This window comes from Fusarium solani, assembly GCF_023522795.1.
Source record: "Fusarium solani strain SB1 chromosome Unknown bctg00000005, whole genome shotgun sequence".
Lineage (NCBI taxonomy): Eukaryota > Fungi > Ascomycota > Sordariomycetes > Hypocreales > Nectriaceae > Fusarium > Fusarium solani.
The window spans coordinates 1337528-1365225 of NW_027072153.1; the positions used below are offsets into that span (position 1 = coordinate 1337528).

The 27698-nt window shown below is 54.8% G+C and overlaps 8 protein-coding genes across 8 annotated transcripts; 4 read left to right on the forward strand and 4 right to left on the reverse strand.

Annotated features, from left to right (window-relative positions):
• Positions 1-4375: 4375 nt before the first annotated feature.
• On the forward strand, positions 4376-6201 carry MRS44_008848 (uncharacterized protein; the record flags this gene model as incomplete). Its single annotated transcript, XM_046269702.2, has 6 exons — positions 4376-4390; positions 4458-4607; positions 4679-5014; positions 5064-5225; positions 5275-6123; positions 6181-6201. The coding sequence occupies 6 exons, from the start codon at positions 4376-4378 to the stop codon at positions 6199-6201; spliced, it is 1533 nt and encodes a 510-aa protein (XP_046132302.1).
• A 535-nt stretch (positions 6202-6736) lies between these two features.
• On the reverse strand, positions 6737-8925 carry MRS44_008849 (uncharacterized protein; the record flags this gene model as incomplete). The annotated part of the gene is made up of 5 exons (XM_065621082.1): positions 6737-7486; positions 7540-7797; positions 7854-8243; positions 8295-8412; positions 8459-8925. The coding sequence occupies 5 exons, from the start codon at positions 8923-8925 to the stop codon at positions 6737-6739; spliced, it is 1983 nt and encodes a 660-aa protein (XP_065477154.1).
• Positions 8926-9699: 774 nt separating this feature from the next.
• On the forward strand, positions 9700-11196 carry MRS44_008850 (uncharacterized protein; the record flags this gene model as incomplete). The annotated part of the gene is made up of 4 exons (XM_046281216.2): positions 9700-9757; positions 9844-9902; positions 9960-11051; positions 11104-11196. The coding sequence occupies 4 exons, from the start codon at positions 9700-9702 to the stop codon at positions 11194-11196; spliced, it is 1302 nt and encodes a 433-aa protein (XP_046132304.1).
• Positions 11197-12633: 1437 nt separating this feature from the next.
• MRS44_008851 (uncharacterized protein) lies at positions 12634-13425 on the forward strand (the record flags this gene model as incomplete). The annotated part of the gene is made up of 1 exon (XM_046269703.2): positions 12634-13425. One exon carries the CDS (start codon positions 12634-12636, stop codon positions 13423-13425), a length of 792 nt encoding a protein of 263 aa, XP_046132305.1.
• Positions 13426-14248: 823 nt separating this feature from the next.
• MRS44_008852 (uncharacterized protein) lies at positions 14249-15387 on the reverse strand (the record flags this gene model as incomplete). The annotated part of the gene is made up of 3 exons (XM_046269704.2): positions 14249-14629; positions 14827-15102; positions 15190-15387. The coding sequence occupies 3 exons, from the start codon at positions 15385-15387 to the stop codon at positions 14249-14251; spliced, it is 855 nt and encodes a 284-aa protein (XP_046132306.2).
• A 1086-nt stretch (positions 15388-16473) lies between these two features.
• MRS44_008853 (uncharacterized protein) lies at positions 16474-16911 on the forward strand (the record flags this gene model as incomplete). The annotated part of the gene is made up of 1 exon (XM_065621083.1): positions 16474-16911. One exon carries the CDS (start codon positions 16474-16476, stop codon positions 16909-16911), a length of 438 nt encoding a protein of 145 aa, XP_065477155.1.
• A 705-nt stretch (positions 16912-17616) lies between these two features.
• MRS44_008854 (uncharacterized protein) lies at positions 17617-21367 on the reverse strand (the record flags this gene model as incomplete). Its single annotated transcript, XM_065621084.1, has 6 exons — positions 17617-17679; positions 17735-19444; positions 19497-19570; positions 19622-19972; positions 20120-20896; positions 21340-21367. 6 exons carry the CDS (start codon positions 21365-21367, stop codon positions 17617-17619), a joined length of 3003 nt encoding a protein of 1000 aa, XP_065477156.1.
• A 3007-nt stretch (positions 21368-24374) lies between these two features.
• Positions 24375-27573, reverse strand: MRS44_008855 (uncharacterized protein; the record flags this gene model as incomplete). The annotated part of the gene is made up of 3 exons (XM_065621085.1): positions 24375-24411; positions 24465-26976; positions 27069-27573. 3 exons carry the CDS (start codon positions 27571-27573, stop codon positions 24375-24377), a joined length of 3054 nt encoding a protein of 1017 aa, XP_065477157.1.
• Between the last annotated feature and the right edge of the window lie 125 nt (positions 27574-27698).

The following is a 27698-nucleotide window of genomic DNA, read 5'->3' on the forward strand; positions in this document are numbered from 1 at the left end:
GAGCCATAAGCTCCGATCCTGCAATATTGCCAATACTGCCAAGGGTGCAAAGGCTACTCTGACCAATGCTGCCGTATTCGTGGTGTGATGCAAGTCCAGCCTCGAATTCTGCTCGTCCATTCTGTGTTGTCTCCCCGCAAACTTGAAACCAGTCCCGTGCCAGCAAGGCATGCCCTGAGAGTGACAGGTGAAGGATCTCTGGCGTATCGACCGTGCTGCGGCGAAAGGTGGTGCGATATCTTGCCTTGGGGACCAGATCGAGCATGGGTATGAGCGATGATATCGTTCGATGCCCCCCGCGTATGGCATACGACCACGATAACTCTAGGCTTTACGCGCCGTTGAGCCGTGGGAAAATATGTTATTCTGATACTGGAAAAACCAAGGCGTTCAGGGTTGTAATTAGTGCCTGCTGGTACAAGCTCCCGCGGACATAGGAACACTCGTCCGTAGACTGGTGAGGCAGGACGAGGCATGGCATGGTGTCGTGCACTGGGCACCTTGTCATCTCGATTTCTCGTCAAAGTCCAAATGCCGGACGAACGGTGTGTGGATCTCTGATGGCACTGACTTCAGGAGGCTCAAGATCTACCGGGACGAAGATGAAACCTTCGATTCCAGCCACAGAATCAAGAAGTAGCAATGCGAGACGACGGTTCAAGCGCAGTTTGCATTGAATATCCCGTAGTTTGGAACTTGACGTCAGTTAGCTCGTTAGTGGAGAAGAGGAGGGGGAATCCACCGATCCCATGCCGGTAGGTTCCGGGTACCAGCTTGACAGGTTTTTTGGAACGGGGGGAGAAGATGAGACGAAGGGCGACAGGGACAGGAGGTGGTTTTGTGTGAGAAAAGAGGCGGGTGTGTGATGCAGGTGTTGGTGTAGCATGAGGCTGGACGATGGTGACACTGCATTGAACAACTCGGCTCTTCAGGGGTTAGAATGATTTGACTCGAGGTTGAAGATGGAAGGTGAGAGGTGAGATATGAAAACAGAAAACAATTTGATTGTAGTTGATGCGCATTTGTTAGACATGGTGAACCTTGATGGATGCGGCTGAAGCCTTGTAATCTGGTTGGCCATGCCTTTATTGACGCTTCCACAGCCACAACCCTTCCAGTGTTGCTGGACCACTTTGTCAAAGTTAACCTGTAGTGGAGTCTGATTTGCCAACTGATTAAGCAATCTTCTAGAAATCGATTGTCTGAAGGCTAGTTTGGTTCCTGGCTCGCGGGTTCCTGAACTCTGATGAAACTAGATCATAGTCGTCAATCAGGACTAGAAGTTGACGATGCATGTTAGATCTAACAGCTCAACCCCAACATAATCTCCGGCATTGGAACGTTTCCAGCGTCTTGGTGCCTGAAAAGACACCCAAACGTCTGGAAACTTGCCAGTCTCGGGCTGTAACCCTCACTGGTGCCCCCTGTCTCCCGGAACAGGAGCAAGCCGGTGGATAAAACGTGTCAGTTACCAGGACTATCCAACATCCCCCAACGATGACCAGGGGGAGGGGTCCCGATCTGGCGGTGGACTTGCCCTAACCAAAGAGGCAAAGTCTGGTTGGCATGTACAAGAGCAGGAAAAATTCCCAACAGGGAGGTCTCTTGGAGATGGGATGAAGAACTTGAGTGTGTGTGTGGCTAGTGGGCAGCTGTTGGGTCTGATGCGTGTTGAGTGGGCGCATTAGTGCACGACCTGGGCGGTAACCGTCGCAAGGGATAGGCTGGAAGGTTTTCGAGGTGAATATGGGAGGGATCCATGCGAATGAGAGAGTAAACGTACATACTCTGTGGATGTCACGATGTTGAAGTCGTCATCAATTTCAGCAAAAAAAGCTGTCGGTGCCGGTTTCTTCCTCTGTTTCCCGCCGCCATAGCTCGGCACCGGACGCCAAGATCGCTTGAGGTTCTTGTTCTGGTGGTTGCTGGGGTTGGATCTCGGCTCTATTGGTGAAGAAGAGGCATAGCTCGAGCATGATCATTTCATCACATCTAAATTTGTCCTTCTTCCACCGCAGCTGCACCGCAAGCTCCACAGGTGCTCTCCTCGCATCTCGGTAAAAAGTCAAGTGCCACTCCAAGAGGTTTTCACCATCCCGTGCGTGCCCTTCCCTTGGGATCCGAAGACTTGGAAAGCCTCAATCGAGGAAAGTGGCTGCCCTCCAAGACGCAATGCATCGATAGAGTTGCTCTAGCATCCTGCGGGGGCCGTCACGCAAATCTCGTCATGCCAGCTCCATCACGGCGCTTAGAGGTCTGCCTTGGGATGGGACGGACAGGTGCGCACACGTCATTCGACGCCGACGGCGTGGATGTCGTTGGCCGTCTCCCACGGCCTATTAGCCTCGTGGCTGGGGTGGACAGGGTCTGTGGTCTTCGATGTTATGCACAAATGGCGGAGAGTGCATCTGGCATCCATGGGATGGATGGAGATGGAGCTCGAGAAAGGGAATGGATCCATTCCTGCCCGGTGAAGCTGCTCAGATAGGCGCCGAGGGGTGGGCCGTCCAAGGGCTCCAGCGATCCCAGGACCCTGAACGGGGGGGCAGTTGCCCAATCAGAGCACCCGGCGGGGACTCAGCAACACCTGTGACAGTCGCTGCAGCAGGTGTGAAGAGCGCTCGGCCTCCCACGCAAAACCCCCGGCTCAGGACAGAGAGAGCGATCAGAGTTCGCATCACACCGTTCGATTCTGGAAAGGCATCTGACGAGGCTGAAGAGTGCAGTGGTTCGATCGGGGAGGAGGGGGAGTAATCGTGGATGGTAGCTAAACCACCTAGTTGTCCGAGCGAGGCCTATATCACATCTATATTTGTCCGTCACATCACACCTTGGATTGCTAGGGTGACGGCGGCAGATAGACGACCGATAGTCAAGGAGATAGAACTCATCTCATGGAACAGAGCCTTGGAGTAACGGGGAGTCCGAGATGAGCTCAAACCCGGTCCGGTAAGAAAGAATACAATGCTTTTGCTGCATCAGGCTGGTGGTCGATCAGACGTTGTACATCAAACGTCTAAAGCATGCACTTGAAGTGTCATTGGAGATCCGTGAGACACGGCAGCGCGAGAGAGGAGAGAAAAACGTGTAAAACCCCTGCTGCACATCCCCCTGACCCGCCAGCAGGAGGTGGTTGTAGAGTAGAGGCACGTTGGGCCCTACAACGTAGTCTCTCTCAGTAGTCAGCCGGGTCTGTGTGACGGGCCAACTTCACGACCAATTCGGATCGTCTCTACGCGCTGGCTCTAGCCCCTTCAGCCACTCACCATCTTGCGCACGACATGGCATCTCTGGCCCTGCTGCATTAAATCACGTCCATCACCAGACCATCGGTTCTTGGCTCGTCTTGTCGTCGATTATCGACGACTCGCGTGGCTCCGATTCTTGTGAAATGCGATTCCATTCCCTGCATTAGCATCGAAGACGGGCAGAGAAACATCCCACTTACACCGACCCTTTGCGTGGCCGACTTGGAGCATCGCCAGACTGCGCACTCGCCCCATTGTTTCCATGAGCAATATAATTGACCAGCTGGCCCGTTTCATCAGCCTCCTCGATATGCCTAACCACCTGCAACCTCTTCTCTCTCAGTACCAGATCGACACTTGATCTCTCAGCTCTGTTGGGCATTGCACTGCACAGCACCGCACCGCAGAGGCCGGATATAAGCGCTTGGCAACCAACCACCAGCAATATCATCTACACAACAGCCATCCAAGCCAAGCCAACAGGCACAGGTTAAAAAAAGACTGCCAGATCACCTAGCAATCAATAACCCGTGTCTCCCTACTCTAATCTAATCTCGCACCGATCATCACAAGACAGCCGAAGCCCAATCTCATCCCCGAGCTTAGCTTGACTCGACTCTTGTCCTGCTAGGGGCAACGCCACTGATCCGGCTGCCAAGCCATCGAGACATTGGCAGTGAACCAATTGCTTGCTTCAGGCGAAAGGCACCAACCGTTTCGCTCCATCAGCACGGGCAACACCGCTCCTTGCCCCCCTGTTCCCTTGTGCTGGTGCCGTTAGACCTAACCTTTCGCACCCTCACACGCCCCCGTGGCCTTGGCCGTGGCCCCCCCGTACCGTGCCTAGCGTGCCTGCCCCGCTGGGACACCACAGGCCACAGGTGTACCTGCCCACTGCTGCCCGCCCGCCATCCGAATAATAAGTCGGGGCAACCCTCATTCATCGGACTGTTTAAGCGCCCTACCCAAGCCCCCCATCTTGCTCCCTTCCATCACCATTCCTCTTTTTCTACCACCGAGATCCCCTTCCGGAGCTGCCTTGAAGACACGGCACCTTTTCACTATTCACCTCTATACAACTCTGGGATCCCATCTGCTGTGGCACCTATTGCCCTGCAGCGACAGCCATGTCGTTGAAACAGGTACGCCTCTTCTCTTAGACCGCGGATGGCCTCAAGGTCAGTCCACTGACTTGACTGCTCGCAACAGGAAATTGAAACCTGGGTTGCGGCCCTAGCCCGCTACGACAACAATGAGTTCGAAGACGCCATCAACGAGTTCTCCAAGATTGGAGACACGAGCAAGATTCTCTTCAACATGGGCGTGATCCACGCCACCCTTGGCGAGCACGAGAAGGCTGTAAGTGCAGATCGACCTCATGATGAGTTCACACCGCAAAGTTCCTCCCATACTAATCACTGCGCACACAGGTTGAGAGCTACCAGCGAGCGATCCGACTAGACCAATACCTCGCCGTCGCCTACTTCCAACAAGGCGTTTCCAATTTCCTCCTCGGCGACTTCGAAGAGGCTCTTGCGAACTTCAACGATACCCTACTCTACCTCCGCGGCAATGCCATGATCGACTACGCCCAGCTTGGTCTCCTCTTCAAGCTCTACTCTTGCGAAGTCCTCTTCAACCGTGGCCTGTGCTACATCTACCTGCAGCAAACGGAAGCCGGCATGCAGGATCTTTCATACGCTGTCAAGGAGAAGGTTGTGGAGGACCACAATGTGATTGATGAGGCTATTCGCGAACAGGCAGAGGTCTGTGGATTCCATATGGAACTATTGGGCTATTAACTGACCAATCTAGGGCTACACTGTCTTCTCCATTCCCGTAGGAGTTGTGTACAGACCCAACGAAGCCAAGGTGCGAAACCTCAAGACCAAGGACTATCTCGGCAAGGCTAGACTCGTTGCCGCCTCGGATCGTTCTAATGCCTTTACCGGCTTTGCCGGCTCTGAGATCAAGAACGTAAGTCACCCTGTAACTCCATGCACGATCATCATGCTCACAACTACAGGCCGGCAAGTTCGAAGTCAAGGATGACAGACCCGCCGACAACATCTCTTTTGCCGCCACAAACCTCGTCAAGCCCGGCCTTCAATCAAGAAGGCAACAATCTGAACCACCAGCCAACCGAAATGTATTTCCGCCAACACCCCCGCCCGAGAACGAGCGCCCAACGCGTGGTGCCTCCGTGCGCGGTCAGAAGCCTCAGTTGGCTAAACTCAACATCCAACAGGCCGAGCCGAACCGCCGCTACGAGAAGGCAGCTTCGCCCCCTGACGGCCGTTCACGACCGACACCCACGAGGTCTGCCTCGATCAACTCTGTCAGGCCCATGCAGAGGGATCCTCAGCCTCTGCAAATGAGACCTAGGCAAATCCCCGAGCAGGAAAGCTTCCCTGGCGAAGTCTACGACATGTATCAGGGACCAGGCGGTTCGCGCAACTCAAGGGGATCAGCTGGTAGCAGACGACAGAGGCAACGGCGATACTCGGATGAGGATGACGGCTCAGACTACGATGGTTCAATCAACGAAGGCGACTTTGAGATGGTGGGTGGTGCCCGCCGTGGCCCCGGGTCTGTATCTGGCCGCCGCCGACCAGAGATGACCAAGATCCGAGTCAAGGTCCATGCCGACGAAGTCAAGCTCATCATGATCTCTCCCAACGCCGAGTTCTCAACCCTAGTTGAGAAGGTCCGTGACAAGTTCAACCTTCGACGTCGGTTCAAGATCAAGGTCAAGGATGAAGATGCGCCCAACGGTGACATGATCACCATGGGTGACCAGGACGACCTCGAGATGGTGATTGATGCCGTCAGGGATGAGGCGAAGAAGCAACGAACAGAGACTGGAAAGATGGAGGTATGTGAAGATTATCCCTGGATACCTACTTGAGCAGATGGCTAACTCTTGACGCAGATTTGGATCTTTGAGACTTAGACATATACCCCAACAGCGCGCATCTGCATTTTGGACATTGCCCATTCATCCCACGAACTCATGATTCGTGGGTGGACTACATCTATCCTCAACGGGACAGATCTCTTGTCTTTTCTTTTCTATTTCTTCTGACAATCTTGTCATTATTTTAATCTTGTATTTATGTCGGAGGCATGTCATGAGCAATCGGAGCATACCTAGGATTTCATTGTTAGAGAGGAATCGGAGTATAGGGGTCATGGGATGACTATCTAATGGTTGATTTTTGGGGAAGCTGAGCAAAGAACAGGAAGGGAAAAGCCCCAGTGTGTTGGGATTCCATTGTCTCGATTATCAATCATGACGTTATGACGTTTTCTTGTTCAATTCTTGTTCCAAGAGAATGAATATTTTCATATTTCCCTCAACTTATATCTATCCAAAACTTGATGACTTTTGAGTGATATAATACATGCGTGATGCTACAGTATGATACAAGACAATCGTGGTAACGTTCCAAGAGATATCTACACGCGTACGGATTATAGAGCTATATCTAGGCGGCAGGTGTTAGACTGGCAGATTGGTTCAACCATGTCTGACGAAGGTCGTCCCCGCCCTGGTCCAACTCATCGAGTAGCTTACGCACAACGGCGGTACGGGAACGCCACTCCTCCTGGCCTAGCACGCTGAATAGTATGCGAGACGTCTTGCCGACGGCGTGCGGGCTGCCTATGGCGATGAGACGGAGGATGGCATGCAGATCGGGCGCCTGGTCCGAGGGTACACGCTCCAGGAGATGATCGAGAACCAGTTCCCATGCGTCGAGCGATCCATTGACAGTGTCGTTGACGAGGTGAAGCAAGTCATGACGGATAGGGTCGGAGGCCAGAGCAGCGCGGTAGACGGCTGGGGGAGGGCGCCAGAAGAAATAGGGAAGTTGGCGAGCTATCTCGGCAGCGCTGCCGTAGCGGGCGGTCTCCTGAGAAAGAACCTCAAAGGCATACGGCTGCTGGGAATCTTCGGAGAGCATGGCCGGGACAGGGGATAGGGGGGCGGGCCAGATGAGGGAGGTGCCACGGGGCTGAATAGGCTTGTATCCAGCGGAGTCAGACGTAGAGGAGGCAGTAAGGGCGAGGACCTCGTCGACGAGAGGTTTGAGTAGGTTCTCCCGAATGAGGGCTTGCTCACGCGGCGTCTGCTCTGCTAGGGGAGTCTTGAAGAGGAGGTTGCGGTACTCGTGCTGGAAGAAGTCGAGCTTCTGGGGGTTGAGCTTGATGCCGCCACGGGTGAACTTGAAGGTCAGCTGTGACAAGCGTTAGTGATTTGCATAGACAAGAGAGGTCGGGTTAAACACACAGCTTCGGCAACGTCATCGAGGGTTCGCGGTGTTGAAGCGCCCCTCTTGAACGAGGCACCCAGGTTGGCGAGCCAGGCCTGGAGAGCCATGGGGAAAATCTTCTGGTCCATGTACGTCGAGAGGTTGACGCTGTCGTTTCGCTTACTGAGCTTGGAGCCGTCATTGCTGATGAGGAGACCCAGATGGGCAAAGGTGGGAGGCTTCCAGCCAAAGGCCTCGTAGAGAGCCAGATGCTTTGGTGTGGAAATGAGCCATTCCTGTGGCGTGTAAGTCATGAAATGCTTTTCTACTTGTAGTAAAAGAGGACACTCACCTCGCCACGGATGACATGGGTGATCTTCATGAGATGGTCATCCACCACGTTTGCAAGATGATACGTAGGATAGCCATCAGTCTTCATGAGGACAAAATCCTCCTCAGGCTCCTTCTTCTGGAAGGGCCCGTAGATGGCGTCCTTGAATCCAGGGGTCCCGAAACGGCCAGAGTCGAGACGAACAACGTGATCCTCGCCGGCTGCGACCCGGGCGTCCGACTCGGAACGGGGGATGGAGCGGCATGTCCCCGGGTAGGCGGTGGACTTGCCGGCGTCGTGGAGGGCGCGCTTCTGCGCTTCCAGGACTTCAGAGTTGCAGAAGCAGCGGTAGGCTGAACCGTTGTCTACTAATGTCTTGACATGCTCTTTGTATACGTCAAGGCGCTCTGACTGGGGTGGCGTGTTAGTCTTCACAATGCTGTAGGCGGGGGGATTAGTTACCTGACGATATGGAGCATAGGGACCACCCTTGTCGGGGCCTTCAGTCCAAGAAAGACCAGCCCATTCGAGGTCTTTGAAGACGCGCTCCTCAGCGTCGGGTACTAGACGGTTCTTGGCACTGAATCAGCAACAGTGTAAGAGAGGTGAAAGGCTAGGGCTCTCACCTGATCGGTATCCTCAATCCGTATGATGAACTCACCCCCTTTGTCGCCTTGGCCACCAGATTGTTGAACAGAGCCGTCCTCAGAGATCCCAGATGCAGGTAGCCAGTAGGCGAGGGCGCGAAGCGAGTTCGAATTGGCTTGTCTGCAGACTGTCCGAGGATGTATCGCTGTTCGGTCTGAGTGTTGTCACTCTTAGCCTGGTCACCTCGGCCACGCTTCTTCAAAGCAGCCAGCCTCGATACTCTTCCATTGGCTTTTGCTTCTCTACCTGATTGTGCGAGTTTCTCTTCAAGATGGGGCTGAGTGGTTGAATCCTCTGGTTTCACTTTTTCGACAGGGTCTTTAGGATCATGTTGTCGGATGAGCGAAGTCGTAAAAGCTCGACGAACTGGTCGCGGCCGGTGAAGCCATTGGACCTGTGAGATGCGTCTTGATAGCCGTGCTGAACGGCCTGCCGAAGGTATCATGATGTCAAGGGCGAGGCGCTCATGACAGCCTTTAACTTACCTAGCCGAGGTGAGGTCAAGTAGACGGGAGGGCTTTCCTCATGAGTTCGGGAAGCTGGGGCGGTGCATTGAAGAGGTGGTGCGCCACATGTGGCATGAATCGCGTGGATAAGGAAGGGGCGATAAGAACTTGTACTTTTCTTATCGAGAATCTGAAGGCATTGTGGCAGAACCGTTGATATTGCGTTGCTATTTAAAGAGACACGAGTCTTGTTTGCTACATGATACTGATGAATATTGGAAGAATATTCAGATTTGTTTGTAGCAGTTCTCAACCCCTATTCTTGTTTGAGGGCCAAGTGTTGCTGCCGCAGCCAAGCAAGCAAGCAAGCAAGCATGGATGTTGCGATTAGGCGTCAAACGACATGACGCATGTGAAGTTTTGGGCTTGTGTAAATAGGCTTTGATGCCAGGTGCCTATTGGAGTTAGTAAGGATGCTTGCCTTAGCTTATCCCTCGAGAACAAAGAGAGAGAAAATATTTTATATTTCAAACAATCCCCTTGTTTTCTTGCAAATCCTTCTTCATTTTTTGGCTGTGCCTGTCCGTGCTGTAGTCTACCCCGCGCTGGTCTGAGGTTGCTTGCGCCCGCGCCAAAAGATTTTCTTAGGTTGGACCAACTGGACTGGACCCGATCGACAAAGCGGGCTGCCTGCCTACTGTACCTCTGGGCGACCAATTCTTCATCCTGCATTACTATTGCTGCACTCAAACCCCAGAAAAACAAGCGACGAGATGGATGATAACCCGTTCAACGCCGCCTCTCAGGGCGCTGAGGAGATCGATCTCTACGGTGCGTATTTGTTGCTATCCTGGTCGGGCAAAAATGTCTGCTTTCCACTCGCTCGACAGCCTGACTAACTCGACTCGAATCTACAGAGCTTCTGAGTATCGACAGAACAGCAACACCAGACCAGATCAAGAAGGCTTACCGCAAGGTACGTGGTCGCCAATTTACTGTCTTAAACACTCACCAACAATAACCACAATAATAGGCCGCCCTCAAGTACCACCCAGACAAGGTTCCCGAGGAGCAGCGAGAAGAGTCCGAAGCCAAGTTCAAGGAAGTCACCCAGGCCTACGAGATTCTCAGCGATGAGCAGAAGCGCGAGCTCTACGACGCCCACGGCATGGCCGCCTTCGACAAGTCCCGCGGCGGCCCCGGTGGCCCCGAGGTCGACCTCAACGACATCCTCTCCCAGATGTTCGGCTTCGGCATGGGTCCCGGAGGCCCTGGCGGTCCCGGTGGTCCTGGCGGCCCCCGCCGCCCGAGACGAGGTCCCGACGAGGACCAGGAGTACAAGGTGACGCTGGAGGAGCTCTACCGCGGCAAGACTGTCAAGTTTGCCGCCAACAAGCAGGTGCTCTGCGGTCAGTGCAAGGGCTCTGGCGGCAAGGAGAAGGCCAAGTCTTCGCCCTGTGAGCGCTGCAAGGGTAACGGCATCGTCGAGGCCTTCCGCCAGATCGGCCCCGGCATGATGCGACGAGAGACTGTGCTGTGCGATCACTGCCAGGGCGCCGGCCAGGTCTTCAAGGAGAAGGACCGCTGCAAGAAGTGCAAGGGCAAGCGGACAACCCAGGAGAAGAAGGTCCTCGAGATCTACATCCCTCGAGGTTCCATGCAGGGCGAGCGCATCGTCCTTGAAGGTGAGGCCGACCAGTACCCGGACCAGACCCCTGGAGATATTGTCTTCACCCTGGTCGAGGAACCACATGACGTCTTCAACCGTATCGGCCACGATCTGTCGGCCGAGTTGACTGTGACGCTGGGCGAGGCTCTATCGGGCTTCTCGCGGACAGTGCTCAAGCACCTCGACGGCCGAGGCATCCGCATCGAGAGGCCGCGAGGCAAGATCCTGCGGCCCGGCGACATCCTCAAGGTGCCCGGCGAGGGTATGCCCATGAAGCGAGGTGATGCCAAGGGTGACCTCTACCTGATTGTCAAGGTTGAGTTCCCTGAGGACGGTTGGTTGAAGGACGATGCGGCGTATGAGGCCCTGCAGAAGATGCTCCCTGCTGCCCCCAAGGACATTGAAGCCGAAGAGGTCGATGACGTTGAGTACGAAGACGACGCCGACATCGAAAAGGTGAGTTCCAGTATTCCTGACACGAAGTGAATTGGTAACTAACAAGGGACAGATGGGCGAGAGCGCTGGCGAACGGTTCGGTGACCAGTGGGAGGACGACGACGATGACATGGGCGATGGCCAAGCGCAGTGCCAGACGCAGTAAGCATATAGCCATGTGCATGAAGCGAGCATAGAGCAGCGCAGACCTAGAGACGACGCGAGTATCTGTCTTGGGTTAATGAAGTGACGACGATTTCAAGATCAGGGGGCGGTCAGCTCAAGCCACGGCGGCTAGAAGGAGCTGACAGCGCCAAAAAGATACCAGGAATCTTTTTCAAAAAGGGGACAAACAGAGAGATGATGGCCAGTGGTTTTTTGTTACGGATGAGGATTATCCATGGATCGCATCACCACTCTTGGATTCGGAAGAAGGGACTGGGTTTCACTCCGGAAGACGAGTGAAGGGTTCCCGTGCAGGGGAAAAGACAAAATAGATGCCCGTGCATATAGGAAAACATGTGCATTAGAACTTGACGTAGACTGTTAATGGTTTGAACTGGTTGAGGCAAAAGATTGTCGTTGGTGACGGGTGAAGACAGGGAGAAGGGTTCACGTGATGTGTATCCCTATGGGGACTCCGCCACTAGAGGACCTCTATGGGCAGTTTGGTTTGCATTAATGATCATTAAAGACTAGGAAACAACCGAGATTACGTTTTGAAGATTCATTTGCTGTTTCAGTTTCGTAGCCAAAGTTAACAAGAGTGTATGAGGTACTTAGATGTCGGAGGTGAGCATCACTTACACCGAGAGGACGAACGGGAGGTGATGATTTACACGTCGATCAGCCTGAAAATTGGCACGGATTCGAAGATCTATTTCCTATCTAGTGTTCTGAGGCTCTCACACATATGCTACCCTTACAGTTGAGGCTCTTGGGAGTAGCTTATCGAGCAGGTCTCAGCCTCATTCGACGCACGACAAGTCGCCAACGATACCGGCTTGACCAAGGTAGAGATGCCCATCTTCCCACTTTTCCCACTTGGCTGAATATTTACCTGTCAAGCATGGCATTTTCCGTCTTGGTCTGATGTTACCTCAATGGGCATTATGGATCATTGCGAGTCGATGAAGCTGTGTCAATGAAGCTGTGGAACGGCTATCCCAGCTAAACAAGAGTCCAGATAGCCCAAAGTATTGCAGATGTACATATACGTTTGTGTGTGTGTGTGTGTGTAGTTGCTCAGGTTTATCTTGGACGAAGTGTATAGATTCCTACTCTAGAAGAAGTTGGCATGTCCTGTAAGCTTCCGGATACCAAACCCAGAGGCATAGTCACCCAGTACTTACTCTAGGTACCCAGACAGAACGTTATCTAGAAGCCTATTCAGACTATTAAAGACTTTGCTCTCCTACTGCTCATTTTTTTGCAGAGGCACGTTGTAAGCCAACCTCACGTGGGCCAGATATACCAACTTCGGAGCCCAACAACGTCGACCCCCACCCTTCGCCAACTGACGCAATCACGAGCTCCCCTCCAACCTCCAACTTCAACCACAAACCTACAACTCTACAACCTTTCCTCTCACCAACCGCCCACCATGTCCCGCAAGGGCGTCGGCCTCGCCGCCTTCGACCGCTCCCGCCTCACATCCGCCCACTACGCCTCGCACGGCTCCTCCCTCCGCGCCAGCAACGCCCAAGCCCTCGAGACCCAGCTCGCCGTCTTCCGCTCTCTCCTGCAGCAGTTCGCCAACACGCACGCCCGCGACATCCGCTCCGACCCAGCCTTTCGCGCCCAGTTCGCCCGCATGTGCGCCGCCATCGGCGTCGATCCCCTCGCGAGCAGCAACAGCAGTGCGGAGGGAGGCGGCGGGGGCTCGTCTTCTATATGGGCGCAGTTGCTCGGCAAGACGGTTAATGATTTCTACTTTGAGCTTGCTGTGAGGATTGTAGAGGTCTGTGGTGCTACGCGTGGTGAGAATGGTGGTCTCATCGGCCTTGCGGAGTTGAGGGAGCGTGTTGCTGCTGGTCGCATGGATGGTGCAGACCCCATAGCCGATGACGACGTCCGCCGCGCCGTGCAGACCCTCGCGCCCCTCGGTGGTTCCTACGCCGTTGTAAAAGTCGGCCGCAAGGAATATATCCGGAGTGTGCCCCGCGAGCTCAACGACGATCAGGTTGCCGTCGTCGAGGCAGTACAGGTTCTGGGCTACGTGAGCGTGGGCATGCTGAGTGATAACCTGGGTTGGGACCGCGCACGAGCAAAGACCGTCATCGATGATCTTGTCGCTGGAGGGATGCTCTGGGTGGATAAGCAGACGAAGGGCGAGTGGGAATACTGGAGTCCAGGCTTCATGGCCGACGCGGGGGGTGCCGAGGAGGGAGGATGAGACTGCCGTGAAGCATCACATCTATCATATACAGGTCCTTGGGTCAGGACCACTTCTCGAGCCAGCCATGTGGGACAAACAACCCAGCCAAGCTCAGCATCACTTCAACGAGCTGAAGGCTGTTACGCCAGTCCTGGCCAGCCCAGCCTCAACCCTCGGTTCAACATCTCACTCGATCACCTACGGCATTCTCCCCTGGGCAACATCCGGGAGCTACACCTCAACACCAGACTGATTCACCACCACTACCTGAAGAAATAGAGGGAAAACTAGGTGGGAGAAATCTAGAGACCCGTTTCAAGCCATGAGCCATGGCTGCTACAGGATAGAGCAATCACCACCGAGATCGGCCTCATAGAATGACGACGTCATTGCACACCTAGATAGAACAGACGCTCTTAAAGGGCAGTACTGCCGGACGACATCTAAAGAAAAAAAAAGAGGATAAATACTAGTTCGTTTCATTAACCAGCAACCCGCACATACAAACATACACGCACAGCAACTTTCTCAACTCTTCCACCCACCTCTTTCCTCCTCCAGATATCCTCTTGTAGATACATGTTAAATAGCATGAGTGTAGGACGAGAACTGGTCCTAATTCCCCCCGTGTCTCGGGTATATACTTGTCGAGCGACCTATCCGAGCCTGAGACTGTCGTCCTTTGCCCCCAATCGCCAAAAAGCCTTCGTCTGCTCTTTCTCGCTCACCTCGCCTCGTCCCCTTCATTTCCTCCTCTTTCAAACTCGACATCTGGGCAGCTGTGTTTCGTGATCATCTTCTTGGCTTCGTTTGGCTCGGATTGGCATTCGCAGTTGGTCGCTTAGTAGGGGGGTTGGGGCCGCCCATAGGGGGAGGGTAGTCGTCCCGGGGGTTGGGGGGGCATGCCGGCGGTAGACCGGCGGTCGTCGGGTCGGCGGTCGTCACCGAAGTGCTTCTTGCGGAGGGCTGCGAGGCGCTTCTTCTTGGTAACGGTGTTGATGTAGGTACCAATGATGAAGGAGACGATGTTGAAGAAGGGGATCCAGAGCTGGTCGGGAAGGAACTTCTGCGCAAAGGCAAGGCAGATGGGCGAGGTGATCCACGAAACGCGCATCACCTTCCAGAAGCCAACCTTGACGGTAGCGCGAACCTGGTGGTAGGTACGGGCACCGGCGATGAGGGCCATGGCGACCAGGTAAACGCTGTTCTGGATAGGAGCGATCTGTCATGGCGGTCAGCTACTAATATCTTGCGATTCATGGCCGAGATGCGCTCGAATTCCCATCCGTTTGCGATATCCTTGTTCTTGTTGAATTGGTTTCGCCTTTCAGACACAATCGCGTTCCTTTCTGTGTCTCCCCCTTAAATCCACCTCCTTCTGCGCAACATCTCGGCTGGACAAGGGGATCGGCCACTTACAATCAGATTGCTGACCAGAATCTGCAGAATCTTGGCGCGCAGGCTGGTGCGACCCTTGAAGGTCTTCTGGAGCGCCCAGATAAGGAAGTGGCCAAGGGGCGCGCTGACGAGGGCGCCGTACGCGGCCATCTTGGGAACACGGGCGGTAAAGTAGTTGCCATGCTTGTTGCGGTCCTTGGCGAGCCACGAGGCAATGAGCTCCTGGGCACTGGCGAGGGTGCCTGCGGTGAGCATCTTGGTGCGCAGAGGGTTCGCCTCGAGCTCCTTGATGTAGGCCTGCTGTCATTGTCAGTCAGGGTTCGGGACGCGGCTTGCGCAAGCGTCTGGGCCAGCATTCGGCCGTGGAACCATGGTTCAACATACCGCCAGGTAGCCCTTGGTGCCAGCATTTTCCATACCACCGGTCAGAGCTGTGCCGATAACAGCAGAGACGGGGTGGTGACCCTTAGTGCCGGGGATCTTGCCGGCCTCAGCCTGGTCGAGCAACTCGCCGACCCTCTCGTGGGCGCCGGACACCTTTTCCGACACCTTCTGAATGGTTTCACTTTTGAACTCGACCATGGTTGCGGTTTCTCAATGCGTCGTCGGTGATGCTGAGTGGGGTGATAAATAGGAAGCGCGTCTCGGGAGGAAGGCAGGATCGGGATCGAACTAGCGATAACGTCTTTGGTGGTCTCGGTTCAGGTTCCTCCAGTTTGAATGATGCTATACTCGAATCGACTTGTTTCTTTGCGCGCGGCGTCTCGTCTTGGTCGGCGTCGGTGTCGTTGTCGTCCTCGTCAGATAAAGTCGTCGGAGTCAACGCGGCGGCGGCGTCGTCATCAACAGGAACGGGAGAGGGAAAACACGCGCGGGAGAGACGTGACCTAGCTCGTCAGTATCGTTGGTTCGGCACGGATGGCGGCCACGGTGGGGTGCGAGGGTTGACAGTCGATGTTGATGGCAAGGACGGAGGGAGTAGAGGCTCTCAACGCCATCAGGACACGGACGACGAGACCTGGGAGCCCCAACAAGACGGTCGAGAGGGCGCTGAGAGGTGAGATGGGGGTGGGTCAGAGCCAATTGAGGCTCTCCAAGGTGATGGGCCAATGGGTTTGTTTACCCTTTGACGGGATAACGCCAGAGGGATCAGGAAGGGGAAGGAGAGGTCGATGATGAAGGATGATGATGATGTTGTTTACTTGGGGCCAAGGGACGGGGCGAGGACCGCCAGTCCAGGGTAAGCCATGGACAAGCAGCCGACATAAAAAAAAAGTGCATCATGTACTTACAGGCGCTGTGATGATGATGAAGATGGCAAGATGGGGGAGGTGAGGAGTGGAGTTGGCGACGACGAGGTCGTGTAGGTAGTTGGAGCTGGCTGGTGTTGATTTGGATTGCCTGGGTCTGGGCTGGGTCTGGGGGGCGTGGACGTGGGCGACTCACGGGCGGCGGCGGGCGGGAGAAGCGAGCGAAGGAGATGAGATGAGAGAAAGACTGAGGAGCAGAGCAGAACAAGAGCTCAGCTCACTCCTTCTCTGGGGAGCTGGCTGCAGTACAGGGGTCGACCTCTGGAAATGGGAAAGCAAGGTGGCTGGGGACACGAGGTAGCGATGATGTACTTCCCTAGCGCAATCCCCCACCGAGTGTACCTGGTCGCTACAACCCATGGCGCGCCAGACAAAACCCGGACAGGACCTCGGCCCGCCTGGCTGCGGCCAATCACGAGTCCGAGACGAGCGAGGTTTGGCGTGTTTGCCCCTGGATGGCCCCAGCTTCAGCTCAGCTCAGCCCAGCCCAGCCAATTCCCCCCCCCGGCCCAGGGCTCCATCCACAGGCCGTCGAGGTACGCAGGTCATAACATCCACTGAAATCAACAAGTACCGCGGTCTGCTCCCTCGAATTCAGGGCCAATCAGTCGTCCTGCAGAGATGCGCTGGACGTGCTGGAGCCAGCTTCATCTCTGCAGCTCGCTTCGGCACACTCGTGACGGAAGCTTCTTTCTCGACAATCAGCAGCCACAACTTTGAGGCCATCATCCCCTCCCTCCTCTACCGTCCTCCCCCCCCCCCCCAAATCTCCATCGGTTCATCCCTCGGCACCTAACCTAATATTTCATACATCTCCTCCCTCCTCCTCTCTTTATTTACCGACACCTCTTCCCGCACCGCGCTACTCCCTTCTCCAGGCCCGAAACTACCGAGGTGTCCGTCCTCCTCCTAGTCTAAGTCTCTGCTTACATGACCTACCATGTTCGGAAAATTGTCCCGAGACGCCAGGGCGCCCATCAAGAGAGAGTAGCCATTGAGAAAAAAGCGAGTGGCTGGTTAAAGACGTCAAGGATCTCTTCCACTTTCACGTGAACTTGTCCCTTGTGATTGGGCCTTTGCCCTCTCTCGGTTCCTGACGCATCAACAATACGACATTCATGCACCACAATACCACTGCGACATCACCATCAGCTTCTCAGAAATTCAATCAGTCAATCAGTCGGTCAGTCAGTCAGTCAAACACACCGCAGAGGCGAGGTCCGAGGATTCAATTCGTCGCAATCCTCCCTCGCATCTGGGCCATTCATTTCCTAAAGACGCCTACCGCCGCCTATAACCTAACACAAGAGGGTGCCTTGATGGGCATGTCCAGAACCCGCAGCCCTACTTCCCAAGATGATCAAGTCGTGAAGTGAACCAAGAAAAAAAAATGAAAAAAGAAACAGATGACGCTCTCATATCGAGCCATAGCATAGACTCCTGGTCATTCCATTGAAGCTCGAGCTTCTGATTTCGCTCCCTCTCGTGTCTTGCCGCCAGCCTATAGCGTGCCTCGGAGTCGTTGCTTTCTCGCCAACCAGTCTCCAAGCATATTGTCGAGTTGCTACACAGTTGTTAGTATTCGAAATGTGACACCATCGCCTCCTGAAGATACTCACGGTCGTAATCTCTGCCAACTTGGCGTTCTGCTCCCTAAACAGCCCGCTCACCACTGGATGGTCCTTGCCCGCTGGTTCGACGTCCGTCTTGTCGTACACAACCATGAGGAGATCCCGAACATGCTCGCCGTCATCAAAGAACGCCCGTAGCTTCTCGTCATCCCAACCAGCCTCCTTGTTGCTCCTTGTAGAACTACTATCCTTGGGAGTGTCGGCTCCAGGCATGAGCTCTGGTGACGGCACTTCGGATGACGAACGGCCTTCCTGAGACGATGTGTCAATCTCCAGGGCCGGGGGTCGAGTGACGTTGACGGGTGACACATGCACCGGTGATTCTGACAGACGATCCTGCTGTTGCTCCTTGCTTGTGGCTGCCGCCGCCGCCGAGTTCTGGCCTGGCGCAGCCTCGAAGCTGTCAGGGAACGCCCCTGGGAGCTGTGGCCGTAGACCAGCCCCTTCAGCCTTCTGCTCCTTGGCCGGCTCTTGCGTCGGCTGTGCTTCGGGCTCCGAGGCATAATCGTCTTCTGAGCTTTCCAGTTCATCCAGATCCGTCAACGGTCGGGGCTTGACCGTCCTGGCCGTTCTGGGTTGTGTTCCTGTGCTGGCACTGCGGCCAAGGGCCTTGGCCAACGCCTTGGTATCATCGTGCTGTGCAGCGGCGGATGCTGACCGTGCTCTGGCCACATCACCGCCAACATGAGTATTGGACGGCAGCTCCTGCGTCTCTTGCGTCTCGGGGTCCACGAGCCGCATCGAGGCCGGTGGCACGTTAGACACGTCGTTGGTCCGAGACTCGGCCAAGTAAGCGGCAAGCTCCCTTGTTGAGGACTGCTCCTGTGATCCAACAGAGTTTTTGCGTGACAACGAGGGCTCTGTACGCGGCATCTGCTTCTGGAGCTTGCTCGAGTTTCGTTGAATTGGCGAGGACACCTCCTCGATCGACTCGCTGTCCCGGGAATCCGACACAATGTCCATCGACCTCTTGCCAAACGACTCGTCGTCATCATCGATCGACTTCTTCTTGTCTTTCCTAGAGAAGAAGCTTCGAATGGCACTGGGCTTCTTCTCCTTCTCCTTCCGAGCCTTGTCCTGGATCTTCTTCTTTTCCTTGTCCGACATGAGCTCCTTATCCATCTTGTCCAGGCTTGTCCTTGATTTGATATCCTTAGTGATGGAGTCTTGAGATGGCCGGGGTTGGTTGTCGTCCCGCAAAAGGTTTGGTGTCAGTGTGATCTTCTTGGTCTCAACAGTCTCGTCTCTGTAGAATGAGTCTGTGTTTCTCACAGTGCCGTTTCGCGATTTGCTCGGGCCCTCCAGCTTGCTGTCCAGGAGTATCTCTTCGCTACTCCTCGTCTCATCCTCCTCTTCGACTGTCTCGACCTTTGTAGGCTCAATAACCAATTTGACGTTGGAGCGAGGCTTGAGCGGTTCCACCTTGGCACTCTCCTCCGATGAGTCGTCGTCTTCTACGATTGATATTGTCGTTGCCTGTTGGGTATCCTTCTTCTGTTCTTGTTGCTGGGTAGATTTCGTTGTTGATTGACCAAATAGATCATCCAGATCTTCCTCGTCGGTTGAGTAGTCGTCAAAGTCTGAGTAGTCGACATAAGTCGGTGCAGCAAAAGTTACCGTTTTCCGTCTTAGCCGTATAGACGGCTTGAATGTCGGTTGCTTCTTGTCTGTTTGATCTCCTAGCATCGTGGCAGAAAGCTGCAAACAATATCAGTTTTAGGGCCCTCTACGAAGATAGAGAAGCACATACATCGACGTTCCTGTGTTTGTTCAAACGGGCTAATCGTTCTGTCGGCGTCTCGATGTGTTCCGCAGGCAAATATCCTGTGGGGGTTGGTCAGCCTCCAGCCCAGCCCATCTTAGTACAAGACTTACCAATACTGCTGTCCTTGACAACTCTAACCAGCCACCAGTAGCTGTTGCTGTCGTCTAGCAGAACCATGGTATCACCCTTGGTGGCATTCGCCTGGCCCTCAACCGTGGCTACGAACGTATGGAGCGCATAAACGAACTCGAAATCGATGTCCTCTGTTTCTTGTAAGCATTCTGTCGCCCAACCAGAATCAACATAGCTTGGATCGCTGGGGAGGGAGAGGGAAGAGTCATCGTCTTCGTATGATTCTTCGTAGGGAACGGTCAGCGAAAGATCGTAGTTGTCGAAATCGTCGTCGTGCTCGTTTTCCTGCTCGTGAGTTTCTTCGTCGCTCGTGTCCGAAAGATTCAAGACTGACTTGCAGTCATAGAATATGTCCTGCTCCCTGTTTACCGATACAGTGACCCGCCTCCTTATGCTTGATCCTTCAGAAGAAGGGTGCTAGCCTTCGTGGATATCGGATTTTGCTCTCCCCACCTCTTTCTGAACCTCCATCCCACGCCTTTCTTTCTCATCTTCAGGTGTTTCGTGAAACTCGGCTGTGATGGAATCGAAGCTGGTATTGGTTTCGGGATCGGAGTCGGTTTCGTCGGCGTCGTTGTCGTGGTCGGTATACTCACCCCGAAGACGATGATTCTGGATTGTTGCGGGTAGTGCTCGCGGCAGCTGGGCAAGCTTGCCGGGGCTAGGTGTATAGCTAAGAGGCTCAGGGTATGGCGAACAGACCCTGGTGACACTTGAACCAGAGGGAGTGGGAGAACTACTCCGTAGCGATCCGGGTAGAGAGGAAATTCGACGCGGCCATGCCCGAGGGGCAATGACGGGGCTGCACCCACCATCTTCAATCGAGGGAGAGCTCGAGATCTTGTCCATCATGTCATCATCGAGGTCATCAGCGTCGCCGTCGAGGTCACCCTCGTCCGAGGACGAGATGCCTCCGTTCTGCGCAATGGCCAGCGCATCCTCCTGCACCATCTTTCCGTTGATATCGTCGTCGTCGTCGTCAGCAGCGCCTCGGAGGCGGGAGTTGGAGTTTGAGCTGGATCCCGTGGGACCGGCGACGAGGTCGTCGGCGAACCGGTGAATATCGTCAATGCCGTTGCCGTTTTCCCACGAAACGCGCGGGGAACGGCGCTCTTCGTCGGCGGTGTCGCTGATAACTTCACGAATGGTCTCGGCCTGGTGGGGCGAGAGGGAGTTGGGGGAGGTGATGGTGCGAGCACTCTTGGAATGGTCCTGGGCGGATGGAGCGTGGTGGTCTTGGAGATCGATGGTATCTACAGGGTCGCAAAGCGGTCGCAAACGTTAGTTCACCCTGTCAAAGAGCGTTTTGCGGACGAAGCGTGGAAATGCAAAAAGAACAAAAAACAAGGTCAAAGTCGGGAGGTTGGAATGGAGGTATCGTGACATGCATCGGCCCCCGAGCGAGAGGAAGCCCAGGGAGCTTGGACGGCAGTCGGTGGGCAGGGGTTGGCGAGGGTAAGATGAAACGTAGGCAAGAGAAGCGTAATCAAAGAAGGATACCTAAGATAGGGATGCTTTCGACAGTCGAGATTCGGGGGGTGTAGAACTGGGGACCAAGTGTAGATGTAAAGGGGAGAGGAAAGCTGTAACAGGGACGGAATCAGGATGAGGAGTAGTGAGGCGCTGCGAAAACACCAGCGCATCTCTCATCCACACCTCAGGGACAGAACAGAGAAAGACACGAATAGGGACATACCGGCTCGAACAATGGTTGGTCGTGTCATGGTGACGGGCGAGGAGGACGGGCGTGGCCGTCAAAGCCACGAACGACCCACGAGGCACAAGGCACACAGCGATGGCTTTTTTGCGAGCCCCTGGTTTGGAGAAGCGCCGCGCCTCTCTTGCCGTCTGTATCTTTTTTTAATTCGATGGAGGCTTGTCTTGGGGGCCGGTTTTTTTCTTCTTTGCTTTGCTGGTTGCTGGAGGCCCGGACCCTGAGCCTTGTTCGCACTGTTGGTCGGTGTCGCCAAGGTTTTGTTTGCTTGTCTTCCTTGCTTGCTTTTCCGCCTCAAATGTTGGATATCAGCTTGGTCGTCGTTGCAGTCGTACTCGGTGTCGTTCGCGTTGCGCTGCGCTCGTCGGTGCCCGGTGGCCAGCCACGGGATCGTCCAACATGAATCTGCCTACGTATTCTGAAGAGGCGCGGAACGTGTTTGGGGGACCGACGGCTCGAGAAAAACTGGAGAGGGAGAGAGGAAGTGACGACGATCTTTGCTCCCCGGGTCCCGTGTGAGGAAGCAGAATGAGTTGGCGTCAGGCGGCCTATGGCCCAAGTTTCGTTTCGTGGCGGGCCCTGGGCTGGGCTGGCGCTGGGTAGAAAGGGATTGATTGATTTGATTCCCTGGAGACTCCACCGTTGGCGCTGGCACACTACTGAGCAAGGGTGGTTCGTTCGTTGATGTTGTGCTGTGCTGTGCTGAGCTGAGAAGAGCAAGCAGTGAGCGGCAGAAGGATTGACGGATAAGCCTCTCTTGTTCGTCTTGTCCTATTTGAGTCGCTTCCTGCGCCTTGCAAATCCCCCCTCTGTTGTCTCGCTTCGGCCTCTCCGCTCTCTTCAAATCAAGGCCAGGTACCGATGGATGATGGAGTAGCACTACCGGTGCGGGAGGGGGAGGGGAGGGATTGTCGGGCGGCGCCGTTTCAATTGTCAACGTCAAAACGGCTCCCTCCAGACTTTTTTTGATAAGGAAAAATCGAAAAAAGATGGGAAACGAAAGTGGAGGCCGGGCCGCTAATTCGGTCAGGCCATTGAATGGGCAAGAAAAGAAAGCAGTGCGCGCGCGTAGGTAAAGTTGGGATGATGTGAGGGTCAAGAGTTGGTCGAGCAAAGGGGAAAAAAAGAAGAAAAAAAGTGACAGACGCCAAACAGCGAATTCCAACAGCAGGGGGCCAGATGGCGTTTTCTACTAGAGCTATATCTGAGTCTGGCTGTTTGTCGTCTCCCTGCAAAACCAATGACAATTAGAGACGGTCAATGCAAGAGAAGAAAGGTGACAGCGACAATGGAGATGCAAGTCGATTGAGTTCCATCATGTCGGCTCTACTCTTGCGCATGCCCTGTGTAACGCCATGCATCTGACACTATACCCGTCCCAGCCTCACCCCATTGCGCTCTGATGGCCATAGTTTCATGTCAAAAAGAAAGCAAGCAACTCACCGCTACACACAACCTGATATTCCATCGCGCGCGTCGCGTTCCTTCTGGAATCTCGTGTCCTGTAGCCCATTAAAACCCCTGGACAGCCTCCAATGCCTAGCGGTTCCAGGAGCTTGTAAACTTTGGCCCTAACGCGTCCGGGGAACCGCCCAGGGCACCCGCGCCTTGACCCTGGGAAATGCTGAAACGACCGAAGCAGTGATGGGTCCTTGTCAGGGGAAGTAAGGTCTCTGTCTGTTTTGATTGGCTGTGAATCCTCCTCCCTCGTGGGATGGGAGATTCCGTCTCTGTCTTCCATTGCGCTAACAATTAGGTACGTACCACGTGCCTCGCCTTTTCCCAGTGTCGTCGAATTTGATGGATCTGATATCACCATCACCACGTCTCAGCCGCCTTCGAATGTGATATCACAGCCTCTTACGCTATTCATCCTTCTTCACTTTACCTCAAGTGAGGAAACAACTCTCCCAATTTCCACTCTCGGATATCCCGCACCTCCCGCACAGAAAGAAGCCTCCCTCCTACTCGCTCAACACTCCATCACAACATGCTCCGGCATGCAGCACAATTACCCAACATGCCATTCTCGCAAACCAACGAGACACACACAACCTCGGCAATGCGGGTGCAAAGAGGGGAAAACATTGTATCCTCATCCCTCAGCCGTGTCAAGCACGTGTGCCAATGTCCGTTCATAGCATGCGAGGGTCCTGCATAACCAGTGTCCCGTATATATACTGCCACGCCGTCTGCATGAAGAATCATGCACCTGGTGAGCCCATGACGAGGCGACCAGCCATCTACGTCTGCGAGGCCTTTGCCGTCTCGCCTATCTGAGCACGTATTTGGCTCTAGTCCTCTTTAGTTTCCAACTACCTACATACGTCCTCACCCACTGGTATGGATGGAAGAAGAGCATTTCCTCCATAGCCTGATAACAACTGGGACCTATGTAAGGCTTGGGCGGGTGAATAACAACCTCGAACAAGCTCACATGCTAGCGCCAGAGAACCATCACTCCCAGCCAGTCCTATTCCCAACTGTAAATCTATCCCACACAAGATGAGAGCGCGCGCTTGGAGCACATCTTTCGAAATACCGCACTTTATCGATTGCCGCGCCTAGCACACATGTACTCCTCCTCTCATCCATCTGCAGGATATCATTTCTCCGGACGATCCGAACTTCAAACAGAGCCCGGCTACAATGCATGTCTCTCCTCGGCGGGCTTTCTACGGCATCAGTCTCGTCCAATCCTTTTTGTGGCTCAAAGGTAATTAGACAATCAATGACCACTGTGATATCACCTCACAGCTTGTCTGGCAAAACGTATTGAACTTCGGAATGATTCATTATTATCGACTACTTGGATGCAGTCTTTTCTGACTTTTCTTTAACCTTCCCAATGGAACCGTTACCCATGTATAGGTCCATGCCAGGACCTTCCCAATGCTGCAAACACACCGTAACTATGCTCATCTCTCATCGAGGCACAAAAACAATCATGCTATGCTGTGAAATAGAATCAAATAACACGCTCAAACACCGTTTTATTCGTCGCGTGCAGGCAACTTCTAGTTGTCGGCAATCTGGGCCATGCGCTTCGACATGCTGTTATACTAGTTAGCGTCTGTTGCATTCAAGAGATATCCGGTTACACTTACAAGTCGTAGAAGGCAAACTGGCTGGGGCTGCTGCCGAACTCGTACACGAAGCGGCTGGCAAGGTAGCTGCCGAAGATGCTGCGGAGGTACGAGTCGGGGATGCGGGCAATCAGGGTGTCAAGGCCAATCTTCTCCAGCAGGAGGCGGGGAAGAGCATCCTTGAGGACAGAGCGGCGGATCTTCTCGTTGTCCCAGAGGTCGGAGTGCTGGAGCTTCTCATCAAGGTCGGTGATGGCAACCGAGAGCTTGTCAGAGAGGACCGATCGGGGAGTGCCAGTCTCCTGGTGCTCGCGCCAGATGGCCTCGAACTCAAGGCGGGCGTTGTCCTGGATCTTGAGCTGAACCTGCTTGACGTAGTCCTTGTAGAACTGAGGAGCCTCGCCGTTGGCGTTGTGGCACATGTTCTCAACGAAGCCCTCATCGTCGAAGGACAGAGAGGCAAGGACCTCAAGGGAGGATGAGGTCACACCACCCTTGTTGGCAGAGGCATCCTTGTAGAGGACACAACCAGCAGCCTCAAGACGGAGCTTGGCGTCCTGGGTGATGAAGAGGTTGGCACCCTCAACGAGGTAGGGGATGAGGGACTTGCCGTCCTTAATGAGGCGGTTGACGGTGATGAGGTCAATGGAGGCAGGGCGACCACCGCAAGGGACGAAGATGTCGACGGAGCTGTTCTCGCGGAGGTGGAAGGTGTTGCGGAAAGAGGTACCGTTGTTGACAACCTCGCCGCTGGGCAGGGTCAGGTTGACATCGTCGCACAGGACGCGGTAACCCTCAGGGGACAGCTTGGAGATGTCATACTCGATGATCATCTTGCGGTTGTTGGCGAGGCGGAGGAGCTCATCACGGTCAAGGCCCTTAGGGTCAGCGAGAACACCAGAGCCATCGACGATGGCAGTGTAGGTCTCGTTGGCGAGCTTGATCTCGTTGCTGCCCAGGTCACCGTCGGGGCCACCAGTCTGCATCTTGCGGATGGTGGAGGGGTCAAGCTCGAGCTTTCGGTAGATACCCTTGACGTACTCGCGGACAGACAGAGTGGTCATACCGTAGGTGTCGTGGGGAATACCACCCAGCTTGGGAGACTTGCCGGTGAAGAAAGACTTCCACCAGGGGGCGTTGCGGGAGCGGGCGTGCTCAGTGGCCCAGTCAACCAGCTCAGCAGTGTTCTCATCGGGGCCCAGGAACAGGATCTCCTCCTTGCCGTAGAGGTCAACAATGGGGTTCTTGATGCCGGGGGTCTCGGCGGGCAGGAGAAGATCAAGGATACTGTCGATATACTTCTCAAATGCCTCGCGGGCGCGGTCCTGCTGCTTGGGGTCAAGGAGAATGACACCCTTGGAGCCACCCTCAGGGATATCCTTGTTCTTGCGCTGCTGGGTGCTGGCAAGACCGTAGTTCTCATCGAAGAGGTTGCGAGCGTTGATGCTGTAGGCCTCCTTGCTGCGAGACTTGACGATTCGGATACCACCACGAGAGATGTCCTTGAATCGGAGGTGGAAACCTCGGGACTCGGAGCTGATGACGAGGAACATGCCGTAGAGGGGCTTGGGGTACTCGACGTCAGGGAGGAAAGAAGGGTCGAGACGGAAGCTCAGGGCAACCTTGGTAGGGGTGAAGTAGTTGGTCTTGAGGATGGCGTTGTTGAACACGCGGAAGGCAGTGAGGACCATCTCATCGTGCTCGGTGTTAACGTTCTTGGCGATCTTGTCCTTAAGAGCCTCGTCAGAGAGAACCTCGACAGACAGGCTGGAGGAGACAACCTTCACGGGGTCCTCCTGATCCTTAAGAAGGTGGACGTTGGCGAAGGAGGCGTAGAGAGCGCGCACGAGGCCGGGGTAGTTCTGAATAATCTCATAGATGTAGTCAGGGGTGAAGGTCTCGGAGCGGAGACGACGCTTGAGGTTGGAGAGGAGAGCCTGCTGGGTGTTGTTGCTGACATCCAGAAGCTCGGAGAGAGAGGCGTACTCGGGGCCCAGACGGTTAAGGAAGTGCTGGACAAAGACCCAGGCGGAGTGGGCATAAACGGACTCCTGGAGGCTCAGCTGGCCAGAAAGGAAGAGGTTGTGGAACTTGTTGTGGGGAAGGCAGTAGAGGAGAGAGACCTCCTTGGAGATCTGGTCAATCGACTCCTCGTACGAGGGGAACTGAGTGGCCTGGCCGTCAACCTGGGGAGCAGGTCGGAGGTAGACAGACATGACGGTGATACCGTTGGAGAACTGCTCCAGGTACTTTCGCGAGGAGGTGACGCCATAGTAGTGGTAGAGGTCGCTCAGGGCAGAGAAGAGACCATGGGCAGAGCGGGATCGGAAAGCGACAACCATGCGCTTCTCATCAGTGTCCTCGATGTCGAAGACCTCAATGACGGGACCAGCCCGGCCGACGGCAAGCTCAATGATGTCCTGGTAGATCTGCTTGGTGTTGGCAGTAGCCTTCTGGAGGAAGCCCTGGTCGGCAATCTTCTCAAGGTTGGTCTCCTTGGGGTCGGTCTGCGCAGGGGGGTCTGGAACTGGCACTGGTAGACGAAGTAGCATCGGAGGGTGGCCTTGGACTTGGGGCTCAGGACGGCGGGAGAGCGGAAGGTCTCAACACGGTACTTGCTGGAACCGACGTGGTCGATGTACTTGGCCTCAAGGCGCTCCTCGTAGCGAGGGCCACCGACGTTGGTCTTGCCAGCAATGCTGGTGTCGATGTAGATGGCGTGGTCGTTGGCCTCCATGTCGATGCGGATCTCCTCCTGCTTGTCCTCGCGGGCAAATGCAGCAACCTTGGCGGCGTAGAGAGAGGTGATGTGAGTGCTGATGACAGCAGGGGTCTCGATGTGGAAGTAGACATCGTCGATGCCGAGCTTCTCGTAGAACCACTCAATCTGCTCATCAATCTGAGCCTCGGGGACCAGGCCAGCCTGCTTGATGATGTCCTTGACGGCCTCCTTCTGGGCCTTCTTGCCGGTGAACTCAGGGGCGATGTAGCCAACTGTGGCAGAGCGCAGGACGCGGTGGCCGTTGCCGTTGCCATTTGACAGGGGAACACTGAAGTGCGTGGGCTGGGGAGAAGGGCCTCGGCTGGCCTCAGCCTTGAGGTTGGCCACGGGGTCGGATGTGGAAGACATTATTGATGATGGTTCCTCGAAGGGATCTGTGTATCCGGGGAATCTATCAGGCGAGGGGTCAGCCATTGAAATCGGTGATTGCAGCATATTGGCTGTGTTGTGCTGGTGGCAGCAAAACGAAGTCT